Genomic DNA, 17707 nt, shown 5'->3' with positions numbered 1-17707 from the left:
TGTGTCACAGTTCAATCCTTTCAGGAGGGAATAATTCCACTGCACGAGAATACCACATTGCTTTATGAAATGCCAGTGGATGGTCATCTCAGTTGTTCCCAGCTGTTGTTATTTGAATGATGCTATCAACTTTGGTATACAAGTGCCTGCGATGTAACATTTCCCTAAATCCATCCTTATGTATTTTTATTTTATAAACTATGGGAGATACTTTACAATTTACAGAACAAATTTCTAACAATAACATACATTGTAAATAACTCCAGGCTTTATTATAAGCATCAATAACTATACTAAAGAATCAGGAATAAAGAAATAAAAAAAACTGGAATGTAATCAACATAACTCGGGCATAAATAAGCATATACAAGTACTTTGTTAATTATTAAACTAGAAAAATATAAATGATGGAATATATCAATTATTTTGTGCTTAGTCTTCCTGAATGTACCTTTAGTATTACATACACAGAAAGTGCATACAATATTTTAAAGATAATGCCTTTTTCTTTTGACAGTGCTGGGGATCAAACCCAGGGCCTCATGCATGCTAGGCAAGTACTCTACCATTCAGAGACAACACTAGTGTTAAAATCATGCCTTTTTTTTTTTTTTTAAAAGCAAACAAAACATGCACATCTTTGGTTACTCTGAACTAGTTTAGAGGTCAGTGTGGCATTTAGTGCTTTAAGCCCAAGTTCTTGACAGAGTGGCTGCTGGTTGATCGGTCACGTTCTTTAGTAATTTCCATCTCAATTTTGGCTTTGATTTTCTCCCAGTCTATTTGGAGCTACAACAGAAAGGAAAAGAGAGTCGTGCTTATATCCTATGTTTCATTTAATCCAAAGTCACCAAGAGTTAACAAAATATATTACTTCCAAAATGGAGAGAGGGACGGTATTAATGAGAAGTTAATGGGATGTAATGCTGAAAACCCATGAGCCCCCTTTAAGATCAAGAGAGCGATTCCAAAGCACAAGGAAGACTCATACTGTGATGGGGAAGACCAAAATTCTGTGCAGCTATTTACAAAGCACATGGAAACAGTCCACAGAGCCTCAGGATTCTGCACAAGAACTTAGGAACAATGTCAAGAAGCCGCTTTGCTCTGCTCTGCTCTCTGCTCTGCTCCCAACAAAAGCAAACTGGGCAGGGCAGCAACTAGGCTGTGCTTGCATCAGCTCTGCTTTGGACATCATATAAGGTGAGTTTCCCAGAAGGAGCCCAGATGCAAGAAAAGACAAGGGAATGTTGTTTCACAAATGGCTCCATTGCAACTACTCTTAAAGTGACAGAAGGATGTAGTAGTCACCAACTGATGAAATCCATCAGAGGAAGCAGAGGACAGGAAAGACTGGGAGACACATGAAAATAAGAAAAGATTTATATCTGTTTGATTTTCTTTTACCTATGATGAGGGCAAGTCTACCCTAGCCCCCTAGACTTATCTATCCCTTTCTAAGATCCTTAGACTTGACGCTGGGAAAGGTCTCCTCTGCCCCTGAGTGCTACGAGCAATTTCTTTAGAAATATTTATTTCTTCAGGAATCTACTGTTAAACAAATCTGGAAATCATTAATTTAGGAATGTGTGTCCTCTGAGGCAAGCCTTGGGAAAAATTGGGTCCTAGACTAAGCTTAAATTATGAAATGGACCCAAAGCTCTAAGACTTGGGGTCAGAAATGAAGAGGCTTTTATGTCCACATAGGTGAAAACAGCATGAAACCAGACCAAAGCAGTTCCTGCTGCCTAAACAGATTCATGTGAAGAAACTTGGAAATTAGCTTAATCTTAGTTGAACTGCCTACCTTCATGCTAGTAGTGGATTGAATCATTTGGTTCTTTTTTATTCCAATATGCTATGTCTAAATTTCCAATAAGTAATTTGTTGATATTTTGATGACCTTAAAAATAATTGCACATATTTATCTATAATAAATAAGATAGGCTGATTAATAATTAATAGAATTTCTTTTAGCCTCGAAGATAACTGTCTGTACTAAGAATCAAATGACAGCCGCTAAAAAGCAGAGCAAATATTAGATTATTGAAAGACTGACTTTCAATCAGGCCACAACTTGATATTTTTAAATGACAATGCACATATTTCCACGTCTAACAAAACATTTATAAAAAAGAGGAAGAAAAACTTTACTGACTGCCGTGGCCTTCTTCCAGGCTTAAATTAGCTTACATTTGTTTCTCTAGTTAGTGACAATACAACTATGCCCTCACACCTGTTGCAGTGTGGCAGTAGCAGTCAGTCGGTCAACTGAACACATGCCATTATTAGGTGTACTTGTTGAAATGTAAACGAAGTGCATCCATGGATTGTCTCCTGCAGAAGCCGACTGCTTCATTTCACAGTTCTAGGACTGTGTTCTACAGATAATTTAGTTCTAAATAAGAATATTATTAACAGTGTGTTCTAGAAAAAGGTGCTTGTTCTCAGACAGTTGCAAGTGACTTTTACATCAAAAGCCATTCTTTCTACTGTAGGAAGTGCAAATTATTTGGAACTTCTCATTTTGAGCCCTAGTCAATTCTTAGTCATATAAAAGCATTTAAAAATCCGTATCTAATGGCTCTATCCAGCACCCAGCTTGCCTACTCTTAGTAAAGATGGGCTGCTTAACAGAGAATAAAAGGCAATCAGGCATGAGGTTAGCCTGAGGCAGAAGGAAAGCTGATGGGTGATGCCACGTAGAGGTGAATTTAGGAGGATGGAGAGGTGGCTCAGCAGATAAGAGAGCTTTCTGCACTGGCGAAGATTGGAGTTCAGTTCCCAGCACCCACATCACATGACTACAGCCATCCACAACTGCAGCTCCAGGGGTTTGTACAAGCACTTGCACAAACACACACACAATTAATAATAATAATAATAATAATAATAATAATAATAAATGTTTTTTTAAAAAAATTGTCTTCAGTAAAGCAGAATTTCTATTCTGTGTTCTGGTATAAAATGGGCAGAGAACCAAACTATCCTTCCATTGGTGGTTTCTCATGCTGTTAATGACATACTTAGGCAGTTCTAGTTCTGAAATAGTATATATGGCCATAATTTCAGCAAAACAGATAAATATGGATGATAGATTATGACAAGTCTATAGACCCAAATGATACATCAGCAAGCAGATGTCAGTCATGTAAGCTACTTTTCTAGGGTTAACCTTAATAGCAATACTCAGAAAGTTTTAAGTAACATTTTTTTTTCTTTTAAAATTACTGTTTTGTGATTTTGTTGTTGTGTTTGTTAACTTTCAAACGGCATCTATGAGGAAGAAAAACAGACTAGAATACCAAAGGGAATCAAAGTAACCTGTTGCATAGTGTGAAGAAAGAAACACATAGTAAACCCTGTTGCTCAGGCTGAGCTATCACTTACAACTGAGGTATTAAGCTTTAGCAATTGCTAAATATTACATAGACCAAGAAAAAGAAGATAAGGATGCTAATTTTTTGCTATTTAAAATGTAATTTTGAGCTGGAGATGGCTCAGTGGCACCTGATACTCTTGAAGAAGATGTAAGTTTGGTTCCTAGCACTCATGTGGGACCACTCACAGCTGCCTGTAATGCCAGCTCCAGGGGATCTGATGCCCTCTTCAGTCCTCTGCAGGCATTGCACTCACAAGCACAAACTCATACAGATACACATAGATACATAATTTAAAATAAAAAATATTTTACAAATAAACTAAAAGTTCACTGAAGGAAGGGCTGTATTTTGTGTGTGTGTTTTCTCAAATGAGGAAAACAAATTTAAGAGCTACCTTTCTTCTTAGACATCTACACTATCTAAAAATATCAAATAACACACAACCTCAAGACAAGTTATCAGGAAAAACTGAGGTGAGTTACAATAAAAAAGGAGAGTGGTGTAAAGCATCTAGGAAAAAAAACAAAAACCACCAGGACTGAAGACTCATGCTTGTAATTGTTCAGGAAATTGAGGCAGAAAAGGTCCATCAAGTTAGATGCCATCTTGAACTAGATAGTGAGCTCCGAGTTAGCTTAGACTACGGGGTAAGACCCCATTAACAAATAAACAAAAAGCAACCAAGAGCTTAGGAAAAAGTAAGACTACAATCAAAGTCACAAAATAAAATGACAAGAGAAAAAAATAATGACTTTAGAAATTAGAGTATGAATCATGCAGCTTTTGTCATAAAACTACTGTTTTATTTAAAGCATACATACTACTATAAAACACGGTTCAATACTTACACCTTCTGCATATTGCAAATATCGTTTATTAGTTTCCTGTTTACCAAATGTCTCCAAAAATTTTTGACGATAAGCAAGAACTGTATCAACATGGGTTTTGTATTTCACAGCCAACTCCAGTGCCCTAGAATGAGAAATTACACAGATTATCAGTTTCACCCTGTCTAAACAACAGAGTTTTGAAATTAGAGGTAGGACAAATGACTGTTCTGCTTACCCTACGGTCTGGAAAGTCATTTTTTGCTTTAGCAATCTATGTATTTTTTTAAAGCCCAGATGAGACATGACCCTCTTGCTGACCAGCTACTTTTGTATGAATACAGCATAGAAATGCTATGCCATTTTTTTATTTAGAGAATACCTTATTAGTTTTTGTAATCAAACCCATGTAGATAAGACCTTACATATTTAATACAGTGCATTATCCCTGGCTATGCCATTTTTTACATACTATAGGCTAACACTATTTATGAAGTGTACTATAGACTCTACTCTACTGTATACAGTTTCTGAAGGGAGATTATGTTTTCATTTCCTTTAGTGAAGACTGCAGAGTACATGTATGAAAAACACTCAGCAAAATTTTGGTAAGTCATGAAAAGCAAAAACCTGACATTTTATGAATCTACAATAAACTTATGGAATTAAAAAGTGATATTACTATATCAAATTTAAAATCTCATACAATTAAAAAATAATATTAAACCAGTATGACAAATACTATTACTATTTGAATCTGGGAAAATGGGATGCTAGGATGCCTAGGTTCTTAGCAGGTAAAGGTACTTGCCACCAAACCCAATGACCTAAGTTTAATTCAAAGGACCAACATGATGGAAAAAAACAACTTCCCCAAGTTGTCTTCTGACCTCCACACATGCACATGTGTACAAATCAATTGATTAAATTTTAAAAATTTAAAGAAAATGTTAGGAAGCCATTGAAATTTTATAATTCAATGTATTTATAAAACTATGCCACTTTAAAAATAAGCCTTTATTTAAATACAAGGAGAATTACAAACAACAACAAAACCAGTAGCATCATACTAAAGAGACATGTTTACCCTGGTGACAACCTGCAAGAAGATGGACAGATTATCTCAGCCCAGGCTTCCATGTAAGTTTGACTGGGACCTCAGCCTCATCAAAATCCTGTGCATGACTCACAGGACTTGAGTCAAGAAAAGCCAAGTGGAGCATGTGTCTCTATATTTTTTACTGTCATCTTTTCTTTAAGGCATGGGTGACAGTCACCAAAGTAGTCAAAAGTGCATCAATTATCAAGTTCTCATGCTTTCTACTATGCCATGACATGAACAGAACAACTATGATTTATCTAATGCAACTATTATTGATCTGTTATTTTAGATAAAACTGAACATTAATATTTTATAACTTGTGATTCTTCAGTATTAGTCAAACTAAATAATATCTTTCAAAAGAATTTTTAGGGCCAGAAAGGTATCTCAGCAAGGAAAGGTACTGGCCATGCAAATCTGACAACCTGTGTTCCATCCCAGGAATCAACACAAAGGTGAAGAGAGAGAACCAATTTCACAAACTGGTTCTCTGACCTCCATGTTTGTACTGTAGTAAGTATACTCCTCCCCCCACATCTCTCTCTCTTTCTCTCTCTCTCTCTCTCTCTCTCTCTCTCTGTTTCTCTCTGTCTCTCTCTCTGTCTCTCTCTCTCTGTCTCTCTCTCTCTGTCTCTCTCTCTCTCTCTCTCTCTCACACACACACACACACACACTGAAGTTTTACAATTTTAAAACATTTTGAATGATACTGTGTGTTTTAACAGTTGATAGGCAATTTAGGAAGTTCTCAAAGACAATAAGAAAATATGAATGTAACTCAGTAATATCACAAATGGGAATGCCAAAATAATGAAACATGATTTCTTATAAAACAGATTAACACGTCAACATATGCTATATATTACTGTGGTGGTTTGAATGAGAATGGCCCTCATAGGCTCACAGATTTGAATGCTTGATCACCAGAGACTGGCACTATTGAAAGAATCAGGAGGTGTGGTCTTGTTGAAGTAGGTAAGGTCTTGTTGGAGGAAGTGTGTCACTGCAGATGGGCTTTGAGATTTCACGAGTCCAACCCAAACCCAGTGGCTCGCTCTTGTACTGCCTGTGGATCTGGATGAACTTTCAGCTATTTTTCCTGCACCATGTCTCCTGCACCATATTCCCCACCATGATGAAATGAACCTTTTGAATTGTAAGCAAGACCCAATTACATGCTTTCTTTTATAGGAGTTGCTGTGGTTATGGTATCTCTTGACAGCAATAGGACATTGACTGACATGGACTCCCACAGTTCTCTCATTTTTTTTTTTTTTTTTTTGCAACTTTAAGTCTTTCAGAGAACAATGAACCAAGCATATGGGGATTGAATGAAAATTAAAGGCAACAATGAAGTAACAGAAGCTCTAAGATGAGCAGTGGTAGTCAAGATGCCCTATTCCTTCCAGCCCTTTATCTACCCAAGCCTCTCATCCTGGTGGGCTGTGTGTCAGTGAAGACTCTGGTGAATCACACTACTGGCCCCTTACAGCAGGTGATCGGCTGGGACATCTTGCCTGCAAAAGTGAAAGCAGGCATACATAGGCAGCCATTCTGCACTGGGGCTTTTCAAAAATTCTAAGGAAGTAATTTGGTATGCAAGCATCAATACATCTAGTTATACAGAAAAGACAATGTGATGCCTAATCTTGTATTCAGAGGTTAGGTCCTCAGTATTCTCTATACTACTGTCATTATTATAATAATAAAACATGCATTAATTATTTGAAGAGTAATGGCTAAAAGTAAACATTTACATACATGCTATTTTAAGTATTCTCTAAATGCATACACACTGGGTAAAAAATGTTTCTCTACCACATTTAGGAGGGAACTTACTTCAAATTATATAAGGGCTTTGGGAACAGTGTGTCTCTAGTTTTAAAATGGTTTGGCAACCAAACAAATGTGACATTAGATTCTAGGGCTGGAATAAGTCCATGTATTTTAAATAGGAAGAAGTTATATAAAAAGATATGATAACTTCTAAATATGATCTTTTGCATAACTTGAATGAATCAAAAGCACTTTATATAACTGTTAGACAATTAGAAATTATTTTATTAACACTTATACACAGGATCAATGTGGTTACCTGAAGCTTTCATTTCTTCCTCTCCTAACTTCAGCTTCTCAGTGAACATTAACACTCAATGTCCAAAGTACACACCAAACAGCTAAACTGCCTACCCACAAGTCTTTAGGCTCTTCATTCTACTAGGGTGCAGGCAATCTCCAAATTCTGATACAAAATACAGATGCACAACCAGTAAGAGCATGTTTCTCAAGCAGAGTAACACATGAATGAATTAAAGCCCAGCCCCTTCTACATGTTCTCAACAGAGGTAGAATTCAGGGACCTCAAAAGTAATCTAATGTGTCATCCAACACTTTCTTCTATCATTCAAAAATTAAGAGATCTAGTAATGAACAACACTTGCTAATATTCAAAAACCACATATGATCCAGACATTATAGAAATACACATATCACCAGCTACAGTATTTAGTCTCCCTCCTCCATCCCCCAATTAAACCTATAAGGGTCTAGATTCATGACCAATTTGTAGCTAAATCAGGAGAAAGTCACCAAAAAGATGTAATCAACAATATCGAGATGATAGGAAATTCTAAAGGTCCAGTTTCTTCAATGGGGAAATTATAAGCAAACACAAAAAGAAACAGAACCTATCTAAGAACATACCAACTACTCACAACATATGGGTCTTTTTTGGGTCTCCATGCAAACCATAAAACACTTATTAGATAACAAAGAAATAAGAACACTATATATTATTGCTGGTCATTTTTAAGTATGATCATAGTATTATGGCTACTAAAATCTTTTAGAAATGTTTAAATACAGATAAAATGTGATAATTGTAGTTTCTCTTAAAATAAGTGATAAGAGAAGGGAGGGTAGGGAAACTACAAAAACTGATCAGTGTTGAAGCTTACTGATGGTGTTCATCACAATATTTTTTATGTGCTTTCCCATAACAAGCATTTTTTCAATTTCATCTTTTTGGTTCCTCCTGATGTATTTTGCTGAAACTCTTTTTCTCCCTTGCATATACTAGGCAAGCATTCTACAAATAAAGAGCTAGTCCCAAGCATAGTCGTGTGTGTGTGTGTGTGTGTGTGTGTGTGTGTGTGTGTGTGTGTGTGTGTGTATAGGTCAGAAGGTGATACTGGATGTAATCCTCAATTGCTCTCCACTTTTTTAAATGAATTAATTTTGTTCTTTGACATTTTCAAACATGTATAAAAATGCATTCTTATTATTCTCATCTTCCACTCTCTTCTCCTTCCCATCCCTGTCATCCCTCCTACAAATCTCTTTCCCACATTTATATCTTTGTGTGTGTGTTTATCAACCCACTAAGTTTAACCAGGGTCCTCTGTGTTACCATGGGTAGAGAATTATTCAATGGCTCCCCATATCCCAGAATGTTTCAGTAACCTTATTAGAGCAAGTAGAGGTATGGCCACAGGAACCCCTCCCTAGCCATAACTGATTGCTGACAGGGCTAATTTTGAGCAGATAACCAGAGCTACTGTGAGTTCAAGTTTACGGTGACTGCCATGCCCAGAAGACAGCCTTTAGAAGCAGTTCTCCTCTCTTCTGGTTCTTACATTTTCTGCTCCCTCTCCTGAGATGACGCCTTGGAGGGAATGTTATAAATATCTTCTTAGGTCTGAGCACTCATCTGTCACTCTACCCTACTTTTTTAACATAGGGTTTCCCACTGAACATGGAGCTTACCAATTCAGCTAAACTGGCTCACCAGCAAACCCCAGGGACCCTTCCTCTCTACCTCCCCAGCACTGTGATTACTGACATGCTGCTGTACCCAGCTTTTTATGTGGGTGGTTGGAATCCAGACTCAGGTCCTTACACATGTGAGTGGCAAGCACTTTCCTAAGTGAGTTGTCCTCCTAGTCCCAATTGAATCCTCTTTTTAAGCCAACCCTAAAATGTGGGCATTCAGTAGAGCTGACTGTCCTCTACTCCCTCTGTAGTATTAACCCATGGCCTCATACTATATTAAACATTTTAGTTCAAAGTCTAGGAGCACCCTTGAACTTCACACCTGTAAATCCCACTCCCTATAGGGCTTTATGACCTTGACAAAGGCAATTTGAATGAAACAACCAAGATTTTTGTACATAGGCTGGAAAAAGGGCTCAGGAGTTAAGAGCACTGGATACTCTTCCAGAGGTCCTGAGTTCAATTCCCAGCAACCACATGGTGGTGAACAATCATCTAAAATGGGATCTGATGCCCTCTTCTGGAATAAATGTGTACATGCAGATATAACACTCATACACATAAATAAATGAATCTTTAAAAAAAGATTTTTGTACAGATAAACCATTACCACATACTCCCCACAAAACAAATAATCCACCACAAAGTAGAGTTTGGACCTGCACAATGCTCCACAAAAGTATGGACTTTTTCTGCTGCTAAAAGTAAATGAGTACATTTATGCCCTAATAGCCTTGCCTTTTATATACACAATACTAAGCACTTTTAAACCATCATTGGATAGTCCATCTCAACTACAGAAGACTTTGTTTATGAGAATGACCACCTGCCCAGTCCCAAGAAAAATTAGAAATATGTGTGAAGTAAAAATAAATCTTTTTGAAAAGATCACTGTGCTTTATTTAGCTGTCAACTTGAGACAGTCTAGAATCACCCTGGAAGAGTTTTAATTGAGGAATAGTCTATGTATTAGGTTGGCTGTGGGCATGTGTGTCAGGTATTTTCTTAATTGTTAGCTGAGGTAGAAAGACTGATCCTGGATGTGTACAGCACCGTTTTATGGGCTGGGCCTGAACTGTAGAAAGGTGAAGAAAGCTGGCTGAGCATGAACAGTAGCAAGCAAGTAAGCAAGGTGTCTTTTTTCACTTTGCTCTGGACTATGGATGAAATAACAGATCGTAAGTTTCTCCCTTCACTTCTCCAAAATGATGAACTGTAACTTGGAAATATAATCCAAATAAACTCCTTTATCTAAACACACAGACACACACACACACACACCACTTTCTCCCCAGAGGTTGCTTCTTGGAGGGTCACTGTGAGCTTGAGGCAAGAATAGGCTAAATAGCAAAAACATATCAACTGTTCCCCTACCAAAAAAATAAGTTGAAAGAATATTTTAAATACCAGCTTTCCATATTTTTACAGAATTCTAATGTTCTATTAAGTTATTTAATACAGTTCAATAATATTACTCATATCCTATCTTTTTCCAAACTAATTACTCTACAATTTAAATGGGTTACTCATTCTTCTAGAATCAACATCTTTCCTGATCTTCAATACACTATACGATAGTAACAAACTCATGTAAATAAAGTACAAAGGTACAGCAGCTGAATTATATATATGGTTATAGCATGAGAGTATAAACAGATTATGGTATATTAATCAAAAAATTAACAAAATACATTTTGTTGCTTCTATTTGAGGGAAATGTGAAGATGGAATAGCAACAGAGTTTATAGTCTGAGAGAGTTATGAATCCTAGTAGTTGAAAAATATGTGGGTTATTATTTGATCTACAATGGTATCCTGCCTGTAAGACAAAGCTTGTGGTAGTAACCAACCAATAACTGATTTTACTTAAAGCCCACTCCACGAAATGGAGCCTATACCCAACACTGCTTGGGTGACCAAGAACCAGAGGTTAAATAGCCCAGGCACCTAGGATAAAACCAAGTATTACTGGTCTAAAAAAGAAAAGAAAAACATAGTGATAACATGACTCCTAATGATACTCTGCTATACTTAGATCAGTGCCTTGTTCAGCCATCCTCAGAGAGGCTTCCTCCTGCAGCAGATGGAAACAAATACAGAGATCCACAGCCATACCTTATGCAGAAAGTGAGAAGCCTTGGAACATTCAGTTCTAAATGGGATGTCTCAATCAAATCCCTTCACAGAGCTCACAGAATCCCATGGACGAGAAGACAGAAAGAGTGTAAGAGCCAGAGGAGATGGAGGACATCAAGAGAACAAGGCCCTCTAAATAAACATCAGCAAAGCTCACATGAACTCACAGAGTCTGAAGCAGCATGCACAGGGCCTGCATGGGTCTACACCAGGTCCTCTGTGTATATATTATGGCTTCCAGTTTAGTGTTTTATGGAATTCCTGAGTGTGAGAATGTGTGGGTCTCTGTTTCTTGTGCTTTCTCAGGCTCCATTTATATTTGTTCAATTCTAATGTGTTAGTCTTTGTTTTATTTTATTATATTTTACTTTGTTATATTGTAATACTATCTCATAGAAGCCTGTACTTTTCTAATGAGAGACAGTAAGGGAGTGGCTCCAGATAAGAGGGGAGGTGGGGAGGAACCAGGAGGAGTAGGGGAGGGGAAACTATTAATCAGGATATATTATGGGATAAAAGAATCTATTTTCAATAAAAGGAAAGGGACATGTGGGTTATTTTTTGAGTCCAGAGAAAAACAAGTCCATAAAAGACATTTTGGACATGTAAAAGTATGTTTCATAATAAAGTAATTTCTGGGTCACAGAGTAACACAATTTTGTTCACTGTGAGACACATATCTAAGGGAGTGATAGGAGGCACCTAGTATGTGGCAAAGAGCAGCTGGCACTTCCTCAGCAGGGGTGAAGGCTGCTTCTGAGCACTCCTTACCATAAACCTTTCTCTGTTCCTCTCAGCACACCAACCCCTCTAGCCCTTGGTTCTCCTTCTCTGATTTCTGGGATCATCTGTCAGGTTTCTCTTTCATCTACCCACAAGTATAGTAGAGATCATCACTCTATGCATCTCCAGTCAATTCTATCTGTTCTTGTTCTCAGTCTACAGGTCTACTTCCAATCTTACAACTTCAAGCCCTCAATTGATTATAACTACCTAGCTCGTAATATGTCTTTCAAGTTCAACTTAGCTAACATGGGGTACACTATCTTCTCTCCCAAATCTATTCATAGTACTGCTTCATAGTAAAACAGATACTCACCCCCACACCTGTAGCGATGACCACACCAAATGGGTGTGGTCACAGGTGCAGACAAAACTGGTTGAAAGGACTGAATTAGGGCTGGAAAAGCCCCTTCTTCAGATTGCAGAGAGCATCCGAGTGGCAGGGTCTGCATCCTTGGAGCAGGAGTGCACAACAGTCACTTGTTTCCTGTGTAAGTTACTTTCTCCAAATAAACTCTACTTCATCTTACTTGTCAAGCATCCTGATTTCCACACCTATATCTGGTGCCTAACGTGGAGCACAAACCCACGATCCTGGTATTAAGAGTCCCATGATCTATCGACTGAGCTAACCAAATCACACGACAATTCCTCTCTGCCTACACTTCCCAGAATCCTCCTTGTCTCCTAGTCCTACCTATCATCTTGCCTGGCCAATCAGTGTTTTATTTATCAACCAATAAGACAAACCAATAAGAAATCCTCCATCACCGTTTTTCTAGTACTAATATTATAAATTTGGGAGGCATCTTACGACTCTTCTTCAGACCCCAACTTCTATCAATTAAAAGTTCAGACAAAGCATTAATTTCCACAAATGACATTTTCTAGGCTTGAAAATATTAAGATCCACCAGATAGAATACTCACAAATATAAAATGAACAAATTCTCTTGTAGCATTAGAAAACTATTAAATATGCCAGAAACTATAATTATCTAAGTTGCAGAGAGAACACACAATGTCAAAAGGGTCTTGGAACTGTGGAAGGGTTATTACCTTTCCCAGTTATAGAGATTAATGTTGATCTGGATTGCTTGATAAATGAGGCCACCCTGGAGAAGTACTGTCTCAGCCTCTTGTATGTTCCCACTAAACATTAATATGTGGGCCATTTTTGACTCTTTAGATGGAAGATCTTTTATAGCATTGATGTATCGAACTTTATCAATCTAAAAAAAGGAAGAGAAACATATCAAAAGTCAGTAATAATATAAGTATAATAAAATTATGTTAAGAAAAACTCATGTGCATATACACAAACATGATTTACTTACTTCACCAATTGCAGCATAAGCTATTTCGGCAGTAATCATATCTCGATTAGCAACTGCCATAGCTGCTAGGCAAGCCCACATGCTTTGCTCCTAAAGTGAAATATGAGAGTAGGTGTGTTTAGTAGGTAGCCAAACTACCTATAAGCAGTAGTTTGAATTCTAATGGTGATACAATTGAGTTATTAATTTACCAATAAAAATTATGAAACATGGCATTGAAAAAAACTAATAAGAAAGAAGTTATATAGAATCCAGGCATGGTAGCACACTTTTAATCTCAGCACTTGGGAGGCAGTGGCAAGCAGATCTCTGTGAGTTCAAGGCCAGTCTAGCCTACACAGCAAGTTCACGGCCAGATGGGGCTAAGACCCTTTCCAAAAAAAAAAAAATTTTTTTTTTTTTTTTTTTTTTTTACTATGGGTCTCTATTTAAAAACATTATCATCATTTTTTACTATGTTGATCCTACCTGTCCAAGAGCATAGGAGATCTTTCCATTTTCTGGTATCTTTTTCAAATTTCTTTCTTCAAAAACTTAAAGTTCTTGTCATACAGGTCTTTCACTTGTTTGGTTAGAGTTACCCAAGGTATTTTATGCTATTTGTGGTTATTGTAAAGGGTGATGTTTCTTTGATTTCTTTCTTTGCTCTTTTATCGTCTGTATATAGGAGGGCTACTGATTTTTTTGAGTTAATCTTGTATCCAGCCACTTCACTGAAGGTGTTTGTCAGCTGCAGGAGTTCCCTGGTAGAATTTGTGGGGTCTCTTACGTATATGTACTACCATATACACAGCATGCACAGTACCTTAACAAATCGGCAGAGCCTTACAGCATCTTCCCATTTTGAGCTGCTCACATACTCATGGAGGATGGCAGGGTATGGGGATATGCTGACGTGTACCAGGGAGCCATCAGCTCTTCTTATAGTCACCTGATTTCCAACAAAACTCACTATGTGGGGGTTTTTACTGTATTCACTGTTGAAAACAAACAAAGGAAAACTTAAAGCTATATTATGCATAATTTTTGTATGTATGAAATTTGGGAAATAACTCTAACATAGACAATCTTCAAATTCACCCCCCATTTAACTCCAAACAGAATATATTTTCAAATCAATGTTTTAATGTAACATGTAGATGATAGATAGAAACTTGAAGCAAAATATACCAACAATTTAAAGTGGCAAAAGTTACTCCATATTTGATTACTTCCCTAATAGCACCTGCAGTTAGCTTTTGTGACTGTTTGGATCCCTGTGGGAAAAGTTTATTTCCCTGAGGAGTCTGTTAGAGGTAGAGCCCAGTGAGATCTGCTCAGGGAGCAGGACACTGCCTGTGAGGCTATCCCAGGGACCCAGGTCCTGTCACTCATCCCCTTCCCAGCCTTGAGGGAGCAGTTTTGCTCCACTACTCACTCCTGCCATATACACTATATGTATACAGGCCTAAAAGCAATGGGGCCATTTGATCATGGACTAGAACCTCAGAAGCCTTGCCCAAAATTTCCATTTGCTTTTTTACAAGCTGTCTGTCTCAAGTACTCTTATAGCAACAAAAAGCTGACTAACATCTCTTTTCTTGAATCTTAAGATAAATTCTGAAAAATAATTTAGTTACTGACTTTGAAAATATTTAAAGGGAAAATGGTTTAAAAAATTAAGGTGAATTACAAAAATTATTTTCTCATAGTAAAAATAGAAGAACTTTAAGTAAGGAGGCTGACACCTTTCAATGACATTAGCAATACTTTTTACTGTTGTTTTCCTAAGACAGAGTCTACTGTGTAGTCCTGCAGGGCCTGAGCTCACTCTGTAGCCCAGACTGACGTAGAACTCACAGAGATCCTCCTGTCATTGCCCCCAGAGTGCTGGGATTAAAAGTTTATACCACCATATCTAGCTAATTTATAAATACTTTTTTAAATAAACTTTTATTTTGGTGCTTTTCTAGTTTTATTACAGTTGTGAGCTTAAACACTAAAAATAAATTCAAAACAGATTTGAAAACCAAGGTAAGCTGCGACCTAAGAAACCTAACTTGCTAGTTTGTGAAAAATAAGAAATTTTTCTCTTGACAATTTAGGAACAATTTTGCTGACACATATAAGTTTTGTTTTCTTTTAGAGCTTTTCAAGAACTATCATTTAATCTATCTTTAACATCACCCAAAAATTCAACTGAGGAAACATACACATTCCTGGGATTCTTAAAAATCAATGAAAATCTGTATGCTGAGTAGTGGTCACAAAGTTTTATACTGGTGAAAAATTAAGATTGTGGTGTAGAAATCACTAAATCACACTGAAGAACTCACACTGAGCTATCATTAAACAGGATTAAGCTTGAAAACTGTACTCGTTTATAAAAGGTGAATAAGTAGTTCATGTTTTATTTTCAACTTGACTCCATCACTTAAATCTTAACAAACCAGCTTTAGCTGGCCAATTTACTCAGTTGAGTCTGATTAAACTTTAAAAAATACACCCAGAAAAAAATCATGACAATTAGAGCTCTACTTACAACACAGAAAGAATCCTGTACAACACAACATTACCTTGCATCTCTTTCGTACAATGTTTTCGGCAAAATTTCTCTGTCCACATAAATGGTATTGGGGTAATACCACACTGTGAATCGGGTATCTTGAAGTCCACAAAGGATATTGCATGAATCACACCATGCCAATGTATGCACCATGGTTCCTTAATTGAAAACGAATAGTCATGGTCCATTAGTGTCAATAGATATTAGAATCTATTTTTAAAATAGCTGACAAGCAATATCCTGATTAATGTATTGGGTATATATCCACTTTTTGCCTGTATAACAGATGCAAAAACTCAGAAAAATAAAAATACTTTAATGTTTTACCTAAAACCATTGTTTTTAATTGACAGGTGTTTCAGTGCTGATTTAGTCACAGAACTAAAATTTGCTACTGAGTTACTAAGTAGTGAAAAAATGCAGACTAAAATTCATACATTCATTCAAACATTAAGGTAGCTAGTACATGATAGACAGTCTAAGAAAATTGACGATAATTAAAATTTTAAGTGATTGGAAATTACTTTACCAAGTTTAATAATCTGCTCTTCTTTCCCAAATCGTTTCACTGAGGTGATGTAGAGGTCTCTATTTTTATCAATGAAAGCAATTTTTCTGTCATTGGTAAGTCCTTTTTGATCCAGAGCAATTTCTGAGATTTCATTCTAAAATTTCAAGAAGTATGTTAAGTATTGAATTCATTTTAGTGCTGTATTGAGCAGAAAAAAACAAAACAGAACAAAGTAACAACAAATAAATCAATTAAATGTCAATTACCTACTAAATGATTTTATTTATTTATTTTAAACCCAAGGAACACAGATTTACAGAAAAGTGAAAAATAACTCCCAAGAATGGGATGTGTTCCCACAAAGGAATACACCTTATGAAGTAATTTTAAGTTGTTAATAACTACTAACTCAAGAGCAGCACTGAAGTGCAGTTACTTTGCTGGCAACTGAAGGGAAGGGGGTTCCTTAAAATATCATAGAGACATCTACATTGATACTCTAACCACTGCCCTTTGCCCTGTCCTTAGCTGACAGAGTGACAATGTGAAAGGATAAGACAAGTCACAGTAACATATGAGGCCTACGTTAATTACAAGGTTTCTTATAAAATTTATTCTAAGTAGATTGCCTCACACCTGTATTTTAAAGGTTTGTTGTGTAAACTTTAGAAACACATGGGACTATCTCATGTTCCTAGAACATTAAAATTTATAGGTTTCTTTTTTTATGTCCTTTCTGGTGAAACAGAAAATGTGATGTAGATATTACACTTCCCATATGAGACACATAGTCATTCAGGTTTTTTTGGGTGGGGTGGGGTGGGAGGGATAGTCAGAAAAATCTAATAACAAGCATGTCCAGAAGTTATGTTAGACTTCTAATTTCAAGATCTTTGCTTTTCTATAATAATAGAATATTTCTGAAATATTGAATTAATCAATTATATTAGCTAGTAAGATGAAGTTTCTTAAAACTCAAACACCTTAGTATGGGTTCATTTCAGCTCAATCTATAAGTGATCTGTATATTGTCTACTGTGTCTGAGGACTTTGCTAGGAATTCTGGATTCAACAAGCATCGTAATTATACCATCAATCATTGTATCTAGGTTTATATACATAACACTTTTTAAAATAAAACAAAACATATACCTTTATTCAAATTGCTGGACCAATATTAGTTATGCAGCCAGCCCAGGCTGGCCTCAAACTTATGGCAGTCTTCCTGCAGCAGCCTCTTATGTGGGAAGACAGTCATGCACCATGTGAAACTTAACATTTCTTGTGTTATATCCACATGCATTGAGTACGTT

The 17707-nt window shown here is 36.6% G+C and overlaps 1 protein-coding gene across 2 annotated transcripts in view; it reads right to left on the bottom strand.

Moving 5' to 3' along the window:
* Positions 1 to 587: 587 nt before the first annotated feature.
* Ift80 (intraflagellar transport 80) overlaps positions 588 to 17707 on the bottom strand; it is a 97647-nt gene continuing 80527 nt past the window's right edge. For both annotated transcript variants that reach the window (XM_027391769.2, XM_027391770.2), the window contains 7 exons: positions 16413 to 16548; positions 15894 to 16041; positions 14144 to 14315; positions 13339 to 13428; positions 13061 to 13233; positions 4232 to 4355; positions 588 to 789 (listed from right to left, as the gene is read on the bottom strand). In XM_027391769.2, the coding sequence (XP_027247570.1) occupies positions 679 to 789; positions 4232 to 4355; positions 13061 to 13233; positions 13339 to 13428; positions 14144 to 14315; positions 15894 to 16041; positions 16413 to 16548 (954 nt within the window). In that variant the 3' untranslated portion in view covers positions 588 to 678. The remainder of the gene's footprint in view (positions 790 to 4231; positions 4356 to 13060; positions 13234 to 13338; positions 13429 to 14143; positions 14316 to 15893; positions 16042 to 16412; positions 16549 to 17707) is intronic.

The sequence above is a fragment of the Cricetulus griseus genome (genome assembly GCF_003668045.3).
Source record: "Cricetulus griseus strain 17A/GY chromosome 1 unlocalized genomic scaffold, alternate assembly CriGri-PICRH-1.0 chr1_0, whole genome shotgun sequence".
NCBI lineage: Eukaryota > Metazoa > Chordata > Mammalia > Rodentia > Cricetidae > Cricetulus > Cricetulus griseus.
Note: the sequence above shows the minus strand (reverse complement) of the source record. Positions and strands in the feature narration are given on the sequence as shown.